Consider the following 13,217-nt stretch of genomic DNA (forward strand, 5'->3'; position numbering starts at 1 on the left):
GTCTCTGGCTTCTCCAAATGGGTTAGTGGAACACAAAATTTTGGTGGCTTTACCTGTGGAAAAGCTCCCGAGTTCAAAACCTCAGCTTCCCTACTCCCTGAAATACATCTGTGACATATTAGCTCTATAAAAGAGGCATTGCAGAGACTCTGAGCAAGGAGAAAACAAGATTTTATATCTGTGCCCCTCTACTTCAAGCATTTTACTTGCCTGTTCCTGGAATTTATTTCCCATCCATACAATTTAACAAGTTGAGTAGATGCACCCAGATTGGCAGCTACAATTCAAAATTAAGATGAAGAGCTAAATCAGGGATCCATGTGAAGTGAGAAAATTGTCGAAAGTTGGAAATAAAGGAAAGCAGAGAAATCTAGTAATAAGGACTGTGCTACAGAAGGAGGGGAAAAGACCCATGCAGATAGCAGAACAGAAGTCGTTCTTTTATGCATGAAAGAAAGAACCTTTCTTTGAATATTAAAAGCAGTTTCTTCCATTGCAACAGCTCAATTTGAAAATAAATCCATGTATTCTTTTGTAGCGTTGTAGGGATTAGAGATATTGGTACCACATAGTTGAAAGAAATTTGGCTAGTTTATGTAGACACTGTCTAAAATTCTTTACATTTGTTCTCACATGAATCTAAATATTACTGTCTTTGCTATCAGTACAGAAAATGTGCAATATCATAGCCATACCTGATTAAATCAAGAAAGGCATCTGCTGCTGTCACTTGCACAATTTTGCCTTCTCTGTGCATGTTTTCTTTAGTACCTTTCCCAGGGTGGATGATGACCACAATGATTATACCAATCAGTACAGCAATGATCGTAGTACTCATGTAGTAGACTACTGCTCGGACTCCCATCTTCCCTGATGCTTTACTATCCAGGGCAGCAATTCCTAGTAAATTGAAGCACAAGGACATTCACCTCATATAGTTGTGAGTAAAGAGTATGAACTCAGCGTGATGAGAATGGTTTTGTGGGAAGAGTTTTGATGACCAGTACATTTAAAGCTATGCAAGGTAAGTTGGCCCTCTTCTGCAGCTTGTACTGCCACTGTCTTCCCATCCCACTCCTAATGCTTGTTATTACATAATTTATTACAAGAGTTACAGTTTTCTGTGCTTTGTTAACATTTTGTTAAAAAGCAAAGATTATTGTTCTGATGCAGTGTGGCATTCCCTTATTTCCAGTGAGCCAATTCCTGTGTTTCAATTAGCATAGTCAGCATAGTCTGAAAAAATGTGCCTTAGAAATGTGCTGCACCTAATTTGTAATAGTAAGAAAGAAAGCAGAGTACTCTCAAGTAATGTTGATAGTTTGCTACAATTAACGTGTATGAAGAGTTTTCTTCAATCCGTAATGGAATGACCTCAGTTTACCTCTGTCCCAAGCCATGGGAGTTTAAAACAGATTAAATGCTGTTAGCTTGTTTCAGAAAATCCGTGCTATTATATGAATTAGCCTTTAGAGTCTTTTATAAGCTTTGCAAAACTTGCGACATTAATCCTAATTCTTGGCTCGTCTTAATGCATCTGATCTAATGTGAATACTAGGGTGCTTACTATGGCATCTGTTAAAAGTGTTTGTTCATCAAATTACACCAACAGAACTGCACTGTGTTTTTTAAATGAAGGTGCAGTTCTGCCAGGGAAAGAGCTCTGAATCTCTGAGAAGGAGTGTCTCATGAGGAGTGTCAGAAATGGAAATGATCTTTCTCTTTCCAAGCAGGTGCAGTTAGTGTTCTTCTCCTTAACATGCCCCTTTACTTCTTCTCCTTAAAATTTCAAGTAGTCAATAACTTCCCCATACTTCATCTGGAGGACTACACCATCTGTCTCAAAGCAGTGCTGATGCTTCATGTTGGAATCCAGCTTTCAAAGTGCAGGAATGAGAAAAATTGGTCAGGAAAGAATCTCTTTGCTTTACCATCTCCTCCTTTAGCCCCCTATAAAACTGTCTAATTCAGACTTCTGCAGACTGCCTACACATTTATATAGACGCCATCTTTGAACATACAAAATATAATGAAAGTTGACCACCTTATGCTCTCGCTACCTGTCTCAGAGGAGAAAATTTTAAATAAGGCAACAGGACTGCATAAATATCAATAATATAGAAACATAAAACTAGAATCATGACCTGGCAAAACTAAATGTTTTCTCAAATCATTGTAGATATATTGTACTTCTGTCTATCTTCTAAAGGAGGAAATATGTGCTACTGGAGTTACAGTGAAAATACTCTAGTCACTGGTGTAACTGAGATCAAGGCTATGTTCCAGGCTCTGATCAAATCTTCAAAGTATAAAACCAATCACATGCTTCATACTTACCCTTTCATTTCAGCTAGTGTTTGCCTGTCCTTTCAGCAGAAGCCATTAGAACCAGTAAGATTTGTACCCACAAAATGAATTGCAAAGGAAGATCACTAGATTTGCACCCTGAATTGCTTGATTTACTTGTGCCATTGTAGTGGAAGAGCTAAGTGTTACTGGCACAGCAAGAAACTGAAACTGGAAATCCAACATTTGAAGCAGTTGATCCTTCATTTCTCTGCCTAGCTTTTCCATCTGTAAAACTGGATGATAATGCTTGTGGTAAGTTTACATTTAATGTTTTGAAATTCTTTGAGGAAAATGGTGAATGCTACCACGTAACAAACATTTTTCTTATCTTTACAAACAGGAAGTAAGCTCTGTAGCCTTATTGCTGGTGGATGGAGGATCGATTACATTTTTTGAGTCCGCAAAATAATGCAAATATAATTGACCAATGCATAAAAATACTGGTGATAATTTTTGGAGAATTTTAGATCAGCTACTGAGTTGCACAACGTTTATAACAGACAGTATTTGTTAAAAGTTGTATTTTTAAAGTATTAGTATGCAACTTAAAATATAATTTTAAAAGTGAAATGCATGCATACTAGTCCAGGTAACTTTATCATTGTATATTTTAACTGACAGTTTATGTTCTTATTTGCTCTTTCTAAAGTAGCAGCAAAGGGCTTCGTATTTTTTCATTTTAGCTAAGATCAGCTTTAAACTTGGTTTATGTCCTGAGCATGAAAAGGTTAACTTACATAGTTTGCTAGGTAGGTTTGGAAATGCACAGGTGTTAAACCAGTCAGTTCCCAGTATCCTGCCCTTGCCAGGTAATAGATTCAGCACCAGATGCCAAGCCCTGTCAGTCTGGAGGGTTTGCAGGCATATGTGCTTACTTCTTTAACCAGACCTGACCTTCCTTTATACTCCGCACTTGATACTAGGTTGAGTCTCCCACACTCCAAAAATCACTAGGAGTCAGTGTAGGGCATACCTTATCACTAAGGATTGCTGCATTGAAGGATTAGAGCTTGTGATCCGATTTCTTTCTTGGACTGATTCTGGGATTGAGTGGTGAACCATGTGCAAGCGATATGTCAGGAAGCAAGAGTCATGCTCTTTTCTTTATAAGCTGCTTTCCAGCTTGCTTTCCTATTACGCACTCCAGCTGTGACTACATGGCCCCTTACTCTAGTAAGGCCCCCCTTGCTTAGTCTCATTCCTGCTCTTGCTATCGTATAAAGGACTTCTCAGCTTGAAAGTAGGGGACAGCAATTCCTCTCTTGAGCTCTAACCACTCATGGCATGTATAGCAGCAAGCATTGAAAGCAGAGGGATGACAGGCTTAAGTATGAACAAAAGCTATATGAGGAAGAAGCAAGTTCTGACCTCAGCGAGCCCTTGCTGGGGAGCTGCAGGGCAGCTTTCCCTCCCCCTGAAGTTAATGGGAAGTCAGGGAACTCACAAGAGGGACACTTGGTGCCGTCCAGGGCTGAAACTGCAAAAGATTCCAGCATACCACCAGCAAGAAATTTCTAAAAAAAATATTTTAAATCTGTTTTTAAAACACAAGAAAATGAAGGGGGTTGTTTTCGTTACATTTTAAGATGTTGACATGGTTTCTCGGAGCTGAATGGGGCTGTGGGAGGGTCCTTAATGGAGAAGCAATAAAGTTTGCTCCAAAGTTTTCATGTGTCACAGACCATTGTATCCTCAGTGTGTCCTTTCACAGCTAGCCAGCAAAATTCCCATTGTCCCGCGGGAGATGTATGTGCCCCTTTCATCCTGCTTGCTGCTCTCTCCTCCACATGGCTGCTGGCTCCAGCACCTCTGGCTCCTCTCTTCCTCCACCCTCCCCTTCACCAGGGGGCCTGGGAAACTTTGCTGTGCCACCGGTCCCCACGCACAGGGATGCCTCGGAGTTGTCAAGGCAACCTGGAGCAGAGCGCCTGTAATTTCTCACAGCGTGTGTGCGCACACAACATGAATGGGAATGATTTTTTAAGTATTGACGGGCAGGGAGGGAGGGAGGGAGGAAAGGAAGAGAATAAAGAAGGGGGCAGCCATAAGTCTGTAAAACTGCAAACTAACCTAAGCCCTTACCCCTGTCCTCTCCCTTCACCTACTCTTTCCCTCTCTTCAGAAGTGAGGAATCAGTCACACTGCGAGTGAAAATAAAGACACGTCAAGGAGTTCTCCAGAGTGTCAGGGCAAAAAAAGAAAGCACTAGGTTGTTCTTTAACAAATGTGTTAGAGAAGAAATGAAAATATTTTAGGGTGTAGGAAAGGCAGCAAGCAAGTATGTGATTGCAAGAGAAGGAGAAAGAGAGACAAAAAGGATGGGGGGGGGGGGGCGGGGAGGAGAGAAAAATCTAGTTGGGGCAACTTATTAAAAATTCTGAGCTGTTAATCTGATAATTCTGATTGTTCACCTGACTTGATTATGGTTCTGCAAGTCAGCATGAACTAATGATTCAGCAACTTTCCTGAATTGTTACAATACTGTGACTGGTTTTGTGTCAATTATATTTTTTTATATTTTACTTATGATTCTAGATTATACAGAATTCTAGAATTTACAAATCCAGAGTTGCTGCTATTGTTTTTAGTTTTCTTGACATTGAAAATATGCTGTACATATTCTATGTGTAATCTTGGGTTACACTAGGGCACACTAGCACCAAGGGATGGTACTGTAGTCCTCAGTAAGATCAGAGGTAAAATATACTAAGTATGTTTTCTTTAGATAACAGTTAAGCCAGTAATACCTTTGGATGTCCTTGTTCAAAAATAAATTCCAATGAATTATTTTGAAAGCCAAAAAGCAGAGCCTATGCTAAAAAGTCCTACAACTTCAGAACACTTTCGCCCTTTGATTATCACAAATGCATTGACTGATTTTTTGCAGTACAGTCCAATGTCCTCAAGTCATAAGTTATGAGCTATTTGAGTTTAAGTACATACCTCATTTTCCTGTTACAATACCTAAGAGCTTCTGCCTGTGGGTTTTTTTAGGAAGAAGGAAGATATATATTTACACAATTAGACAGAATATGCATATTTACCACACTGGTTGGCAGCTGGTGTGACTGAGGCTGTATTTCAGTGTGTAAACTCCTAGTCAGCAAAGCATTCTTGGACTTACATTTGTCCTCAATGTTAATCACTAACTAATGTGTTTTGCCGAATCAGAGTCCATAACTGGCGGTTTTTAAATAGGATCTTTCTTTACACTCAAAGTGAGTAGTATGCCACCGAAGAACTGGGCAAGTAGCAAGATTCATTTTCTTTTGTTTTTCCTAAAAAACCAACTACTCAGCACTGATCCTAGTACCTTCAGTGATTTTATCATTTGTCAGAGCAAGCAAGACTCTGTCTCTGTCGGGAGAGGGTGTGCAAGTGAGCGTATGCATATATGCATTTGTATAATTTCACTTTGAAAACAGTTAAGGTGCTCACCTACTGCTTTTCCTGTTGAAAGTCCTTGTTTCTGAAATCTTTCTCCTCCCTTTAAAAACTTTTGGAAAAACCAAGAAGTTTATGTGTTTGCTTTCCTATACTAAAATTCTTATGTTTGTAACAAGAGAATCTACCACTTTACCCACAATATTTTAAACTCTTGGTTTCTTTAAAATCACTTTTGATGCATAATGACAAAAATTTTAAATATAGGCTAGAATAGTTCAGTTGGAAGGGACCTGCAATGATCATCTAGTCCAACTGCCTGACCACTTCAGGACTGACTAAAAATTAAAGCATTTTATTAAGGGCACTGTCCAAATGCCTCTAAACACTGACAGGCCTGGGGCATTGACCACCTTTCTAGGAAGCCTGTTCCAGTGTTTGACCACCCTCTCGGTAAAGAAATGCTTCCTCATGTCCAGTCTGAACCTCCCCAGATGCAGCTTTGAACCATTCCTAATGTAATTCTTGATCCTCTAAGAAGTCTTTATTTTGGAAGAAACAGTGTACAGTGACCCATACAGACATGTTGGAGTTATTTTAGAGTTTGCCAATTTGTGTAAAATAAACTTCAACTCTGCCATTTCTAGCTACTACCAAACACCTTATTCTCTGGTGAAGTCAGAATCCTGCTGAGACATTGCAATAGGTTGTTGCAAATATATGAAACAGTTCTGAATGAGTGTGTGGAAAAACCTGTGCATTCTGGTCTTCATACATATTGACTACTGGAAATAAAAAAGAGAGGATTGCTATGATCATGATGAAGTCTTTCCTTATTCAACATATTAGAACTGAATTGATGGCATTTCCTTGCTAATGTAGATTTTTATATAAATTTCCTTTAGATGTTTTGGACTTGGTCTTTAAAAACAAAACATTATGAACAGAGTATATTTTTATTGCTAATTATTTTCCTGTTTATTTTTTACGGTCTCTTCATTAGGAAATTGCAGTTGCTTGTTAAGGACTCCTATGGTGGAACAGCAATAATGGCAACTGTTGACTCAGGAGTGTTGCCCTAATTTTGTTTCTTTAAGGTTGTCTTTCACTCTCCTAATGAAGCAGTCTTAAATGAGCTACTCTTGACCCCCTACATCCACTAAGCACTGTGTGATGAGTAAACTCTCAGTGTGAGACCATGAGAACAATCCCTTTTGTGTATGTTGACGAGGATTTGTGGAAATGAATAACGCTGTGCAAGGTCACGGTAAAATATGCTGACAGAAAAATTGTAAGGAAAAGCAATAGTTAGGTAAAGACAGTGGAGGTATTGCCAGAGTTTAATTAACACGATTAAGCCCTAGAGTTTTATTCTGTTAGCTGTTGAGCATGTCCTGAGTGGTGATGAGCATTCCCAGAAAATAAAAGTTAAATAATGTTTAAAGCTTTGACAATTGAGCCCTTCACAAGATCAGGTCCAAAATTAGTCCAAACTCTAGATTATTATTTTTAATAGCAGTAGCAGTAAAAGAATAAAATTGCAAAGAAAAAAGCTAAATAACATTTTCAAAGAACTATATGCATTGGTGAAACTAATTAATATTAAATCAGTACAGGTAATGACTTCCTGAAGTGACATATAATGTCTGAAATATAGCTCTGTATGCATTTTTGCATGAACTGATGGGACAAGCTGCTTCCAAATCTCAGCTTAACTTATCCTTATTTGAATATGGAAATTTAAATAATGAAATTAGATATTTCATTAATTTTTCCAGGTCCATTAAGAACATTTGGCAAATATCTCATAGGAAAATTAGCAGTTGTACTTGATCCAAAATTACGTGACCGTTATTAAGCCAAGCTGACTAATGAAACCCATGGCTGGGACATAGTAATGCAGTTCAATGAGCCAATTAAATGGCTAATAGTGGCTTCTAAAGGACTAGACCTGCCTCACAGCTTTTTAGTCCTGCCCCGTCCTTTGCCACCAGAGAACTATTAACTTTGGGTTTTGGAGGGTTAGTTTTTCTGTCAGTTTGTCATTCTGAATCATCTCAGAATCGTATCATGTGAACACCAGAACTTTTACAAAGGAAGCAGCAGGAAGAGCATGTCTGGGGGTGGAAAACTAGCATTTTGGCAGCAGTTTGCCATTGCTTCAAGTTGGCTGTATTGTTAAACTGCATCCTTTGCTCTTTGGTGGCAGTGCTTCCACAGCAAGTTAAGCATTCCTAACTTCACCCTGCTTATCTTCAAGCTGGCTCTGTTCTCACCAGGTGGCTGAACAAACACCATCCAACATTTGATGACAAGAAGAAAACAAGGTTGTGTGAAAGAGCACCTGGGCTCAGGAGAGATCTGGAGGGCCATGGCGACTCAAACCAGCACTGCCTTCAAAAAAAATCAGCACAAAAATATACCCTTATGAAGATACACTCATGTTCCTGTTAGATGTAAGAAAAAAATCTCACTGCATGAGTGAACCAGCGAATTCACAGACTTTAACAGAAAGGTGGGACTTAACAAGTAGAAGAGTCCACATGAGCACTTAAAGAAAGCCATGTACCTTCCTTTGTGGATTCTCCACTACCACAGTGAAGGAGAAAGGTTATATATGATGAAAAAAGACCTTTTCTAGAGGAGCTAACCTAACCCTGCCATACGTATTTATTTCTGACTTTCATAGAGTGCTTGTTTTGAAATATACCTGAATGTGGATGCTGGATACCTCTCAGTGATTCTGAAAGCTTTTGCACGTGCAAAAGTGTTGCAAACTGAACACTGTACTCCCTCTGTTGGTCCCATACATCTTGATGGGACCAGCGTAAAAATATGCTAGCAAATAAGTGTAATGTGTGCTAGCTTCAAATATATTTCCTCCATCCCTTTCTAACTTTTGTTAAGGGAAAATATTTTGTAACTGACCACGTTTTTTTATCCTTCATCCTCTTGGCTGCAGACACATGCTCTTCTAGCCACAGTTTATTCATTAGAAGGAAAATCTTTATGAAATCATGGTAAGATAATGTCAGATCATCATTGACTGGTGTGAATGGTTGTATTGGGTTTGTGTGGCAGGGTTTTGGTAGCGGGGGAGCTACAGGGGTGGCTTCTGTAAGAAGCTGCTGGAAGCTTCCCTCATGTCCAACAGAGCCCATACCAGCCGGCTCCAAGACAGACTTGCCACCGGCCAAGGCCAAGCCCATCAGCAATAGTGGTAGCGCCTCTGTGATAACAGATTTAAGCAGCAAAAAAAAGTTGCAGGACAGACAGAAATGGCAGCCAGAAAGAGGAGTGAGAACATGTAAGAGAAACAGCCCTGCAGACCCCCAGGTCAGTGAAGAAGGAGGGGAGGAGATGCTCCAAGCGCCGGAGCGAAGATTCCCCTGCAGCCCGTGGTGAAGACCTTGGTGAGGCAGGCTGTCCCCCTGCAGCCCACGGAGGTCCACGGTGGAGCAGATATCCACCTGCAGCCCGGGGAGGACCCCACGCTGGAGTAGGTGGACATGCCTGAAGGAGGTTGTGACCCCATGGGAAGCCAGCACTGGAGCAGGGTCCTGCCAGGACCTGCGGATCCATGGGGAGAGGACCCCACACTGGAGCAGGTTTTCTGGCAGGACTTGTGACCCTGTGGGGGACCCACGCTGGAGCAGTGTGCTCCTGAAGGACTGCACACCGTGGAAGGGACCCACGCTGGAGCAGTTTGTGAAGAACTGCAGCCCATGCGAAGGACTCATGTTGGAGAAGTTCATGGAGAACTCTCTCCCATGGGGAGACCCCATGCTGGAGCAGGGGAGAGTGTGAGGAGTCCTGCCCCGAAGAGGATGAAGCAGCAGAGACAATGTGTGATGAACTGACCCCAACCCCCATTCCCTATCCCCCTGTGCTGCTGGTGGGGAGGAGGTAGAGAATTCGGGAGTGAAGCTGTGCCCAGGAAGAAGGGAGGGGTGGGAGGAAGGTGTTTTAAGATTTGGTTTTATTTCTCATTAGCCTACTCTGGTTTGATTGGCAATAAATTAAGTTAATTTTCCCCAAGTTGAATCTGTTTTGCTTGTGACAGTAATTGCTGAGTCATCTCTCCCTGTCCCTATCTTGACCTATGAGCCTTTTGTCATACTTTTCTCTCCCCGATCCAATTGAGGAGGGAAGTGATAGAGTGGCTTTGGTTGGCAACTGCCACCCAGACAGGGTCAACCTACCACAATGGTAGAGACCCAAATAATCTCTAGTGGCTTTACAGTGATTTTTACCTTTCAGTTAGCCATGAATAATGAAAGACCATTTTGTTATTCATCACTGATATTGCTCTTTCAGTAGAATAACTTCACTTTATGAAACTCTGCTTGGTTTCAGTGCATCAAGATTAGTTGTCATCTTATAAAAAAGTATGACAATAATCTCTGCTGGAAAGTACTTCCTGGGCCATCAAGTATAGCATTCTGATATAGCAGGCAAATATATTATACAGTCTTGGTTAGAAATTTATTGAGCCTGAGGTGCAAATCAGTTGCTATTTTTACCCTAACTATTTTCATGGTAGGGTATTCCACAGCCTTTCTCATATCTTACTTCTCTTGCTACCATGCACAAATAACTTGACTGGTGAGGTTGACACACCTGAGGGACAGGATGCCGTCCAGGGAGACCTGGACAAGCTCAAGAAGTGGGCCCATGTGAACCTCATGAAGTTCAACAAGGCCAAGTGCAAGGTCCTGCACCTGGGTCGGGGCAACCCCCAGCATCAATACAGGCTGGGGGATAAGTGGATAAGCACTTATGGATAAGCTGGGAGATAAGCTGCCCTGTGGAGAAGGACTTGGGGTACTGGTTGACGAGAAGCTCAACATGACCTGGCAATGCACGCTCATAGCCCAGAAAGCCAATTGTACCTTGGGCTGCATCAAAAGAAGTGTGACCAGCAGGTCGAGGGAGGTGACTCTGCCCCTCTGCTCTGCTCTTGTGGGACCTCACCTGCAGTACTGCCTTCAGCTCTGGGGCCCCCAGCGTAAGGAGGACATGGACCTATTGGAGCGAGTCCAGAGAAGGGCCTTACAAAAATGATCAGAGGGGTGGAACACCTCTCCTACGAGGACAGGCTGAGACAGTTGGGGTTGTTCAGCCTGAAGAAGAGAAGGCTCCAGGGAGACCTTACTGTGGCCTTCCAGTGCTTAAACTGGGCTTGTAAGAAAGATGGGGACAAACTTTTTAGTAGGGCCTGTTGAACAGGACAAGGGGTAATGATTTTAAACTAAAAGAGGGTAGATTCAGATTAGATGTAAGGAAGAAATTTTTTACAATGAGGGTTGTGAAACACTGGAACAGGTTGCCCAGAGAGGTGGTAAATGCCCCATCCCTGGAAACATTCAAGGACAGGTGGGATGGGGCTCTGAGCAACCTGGTCTAGTTGAAGATGTCCCTGCTCATTACAGGGGTGGTTGGACAAGATGACCTTTAAAGGTCCCTTCCAACCCAAACCATTCTGTTTCTTCATTTAAATTTCTTCTCTGTTTCAGGACAGTGTCAGTCAGTGAGGGCAGGGAAGAATTCCATAAACCTCCCCGGATGGCTTGTTGCTAAATAATTTATAGACACCAAGGTATTACACCTCCCAGTAAAATGAAATATGCAGATATGGTACACTTAGATGCTGCATTTATTGAGTGTCAGTGATATTTGCATTACTACAGGAAAACTCTTGCAGGAATATGCTCTACTGTTCTGAAATCATAGTTGATTTACTCTTCGGGTTTGCAGTATAACAGAATACTTTTGGAGAATGAGTAGGAAATTACATTTCTTGAAACTCACATCTGCCTGAGAAGGACCCTGCTGTGGGGCTGTTTAGATACCCATTTAACTCTTCGCATTATTCCATCTTTTGCTCACAGTATTGGAATGTGCCAGACAATATGCTTTTTGAAAGGAAACTAGGGAGTAATTTATCTTCTTTATGTGTGCTAAGCAGAGCAGGAGGGAGAGGCAAGCAGGGATTCACAGCAAGCCATGGAGCAGTGATTAGTAACAGCTGACAGTCTCAAACCAAGACTCTCTTTCTTTGGTTACCTCATTGTAATAACAGAGTACAAAGGAGTGACTGTCTTCAAGCCAAGAATCAGAGACCCAGGAACACAGAAAATAGCAGCTCACAATTTTTTTTGGTAACAAAACACTGCTGCTACCTGCACAGTGCAATTCTAAAAAGACATCCTTCTATGTTCAGACATTTGGACTAAGCTTTCCTGGAAATAGGATTCTTCTTTTGGGCATAAAGCTGCTTATTTTCTGTATCAGAAGTGAAAAAAAATGAGCACATTTGCTTAAGAAAAAAGCAAAATGTAATACTGTAAATTATTTCAGTTTAGTTAGGAAAAAAGTTAATTGTGATAAGTTAATTGTGTTAATTGGCTGATAAGCCAAAGCACATTAAGTTAGCTTGAATACTACAGGACATGTTGTTACAAGACTGAAATAAATATGCTAGTGGTTGTAAGACTTCTTTCCTATTCCCCAAGGATGAAAATACTAATTTTCACTTATTCTGAACATATTGCCAAAAATATCTGCTTGAAACATGAAACATACCGCATCCTGGCAAGATACCACTGATAAAGATACCTTTGCCTTCTGGATGGTGTTAAACACATTACTTAATGCTCCATAAAAATCCATAATGCAATTTCTTAAAATATATGTGGAAGCTTTTAATCTGCTGAAACGCTGGTCTGAGTTTTGGCAGACTGTGCCTGGAGTCCTTCACAGACATGTTTTTGTATGTGCAGCACTTATTAAATAACATTCCAGAAATATACAGCACTTGTGTTATCTGACTGGCTGTGTACTATGTGATGAAGCTGTAAACTATTTAGTATCATAAATCACTCCTGATCTACTTTAGCTGCTACTGAAAAAATAATATGACATACTTGAGAATACAGATGTGAGATTAGACATATCTGTAAAGGAACCGTAGCTAGTAACGCAGTCTAATGTAAAAATGCATTTGCTTTTACATCTTTGGTATGTAACAGATGTCTGAAGAGACACTACTGTTGAATTGCTAGAAAAATGAAGTGAACATAATTCTAGTTAGAGAGGTGCAAGTTTTAAAGAATGGAAAATTAAGGTTGCCTGTCAAAAAAAAAAAAATAGAGACATATCTCTGTCTAAGTGCAAAGTGACATGGGGTTTGTGGTATGGGATTGTATTGGCCTGTAACTTGTCACAGCTCTATGCTGGAGGCTTCACCTTCTCACTCAAAATGTGATCTAGGATTGTTGGCCAGCCAGTTCTTGGCTTCTTCACTAAAACTTCCAATAATAGACTCTATTGCAGTGATAGTGTCTTTTATTTGGATGATTGTCCACTAGGATCTGACACTAGTTAAGTTAATTTTATAGCGTTCATGCAGCAGCCATGATTTGGAAAGAAGCTTTGCCCATTTGGATGTGACTCAACTAAGATTTAAAGTAATGGTAGTGTGT

At 40.7% G+C, this 13,217-nt stretch overlaps 1 protein-coding gene across 1 annotated transcript in view; it reads right to left on the minus strand.

The window, feature by feature from the left end:
* The window catches only part of SLC1A3 (solute carrier family 1 member 3), a 66,100-nt gene that overhangs the window by 18,077 nt on the left and 34,806 nt on the right, over positions 1 to 13,217 (minus strand). The window contains exon 3 of the mRNA XM_049795878.1: positions 696 to 900. Within this exon, the coding sequence (XP_049651835.1) occupies positions 696 to 900 (205 nt within the window). The remainder of the gene's footprint in view (positions 1 to 695; positions 901 to 13,217) is intronic.

This window comes from Accipiter gentilis, chromosome Z, assembly GCF_929443795.1.
Source record: "Accipiter gentilis chromosome Z, bAccGen1.1, whole genome shotgun sequence".
Classification (NCBI taxonomy): Eukaryota; Metazoa; Chordata; class Aves; order Accipitriformes; family Accipitridae; genus Astur; species Astur gentilis.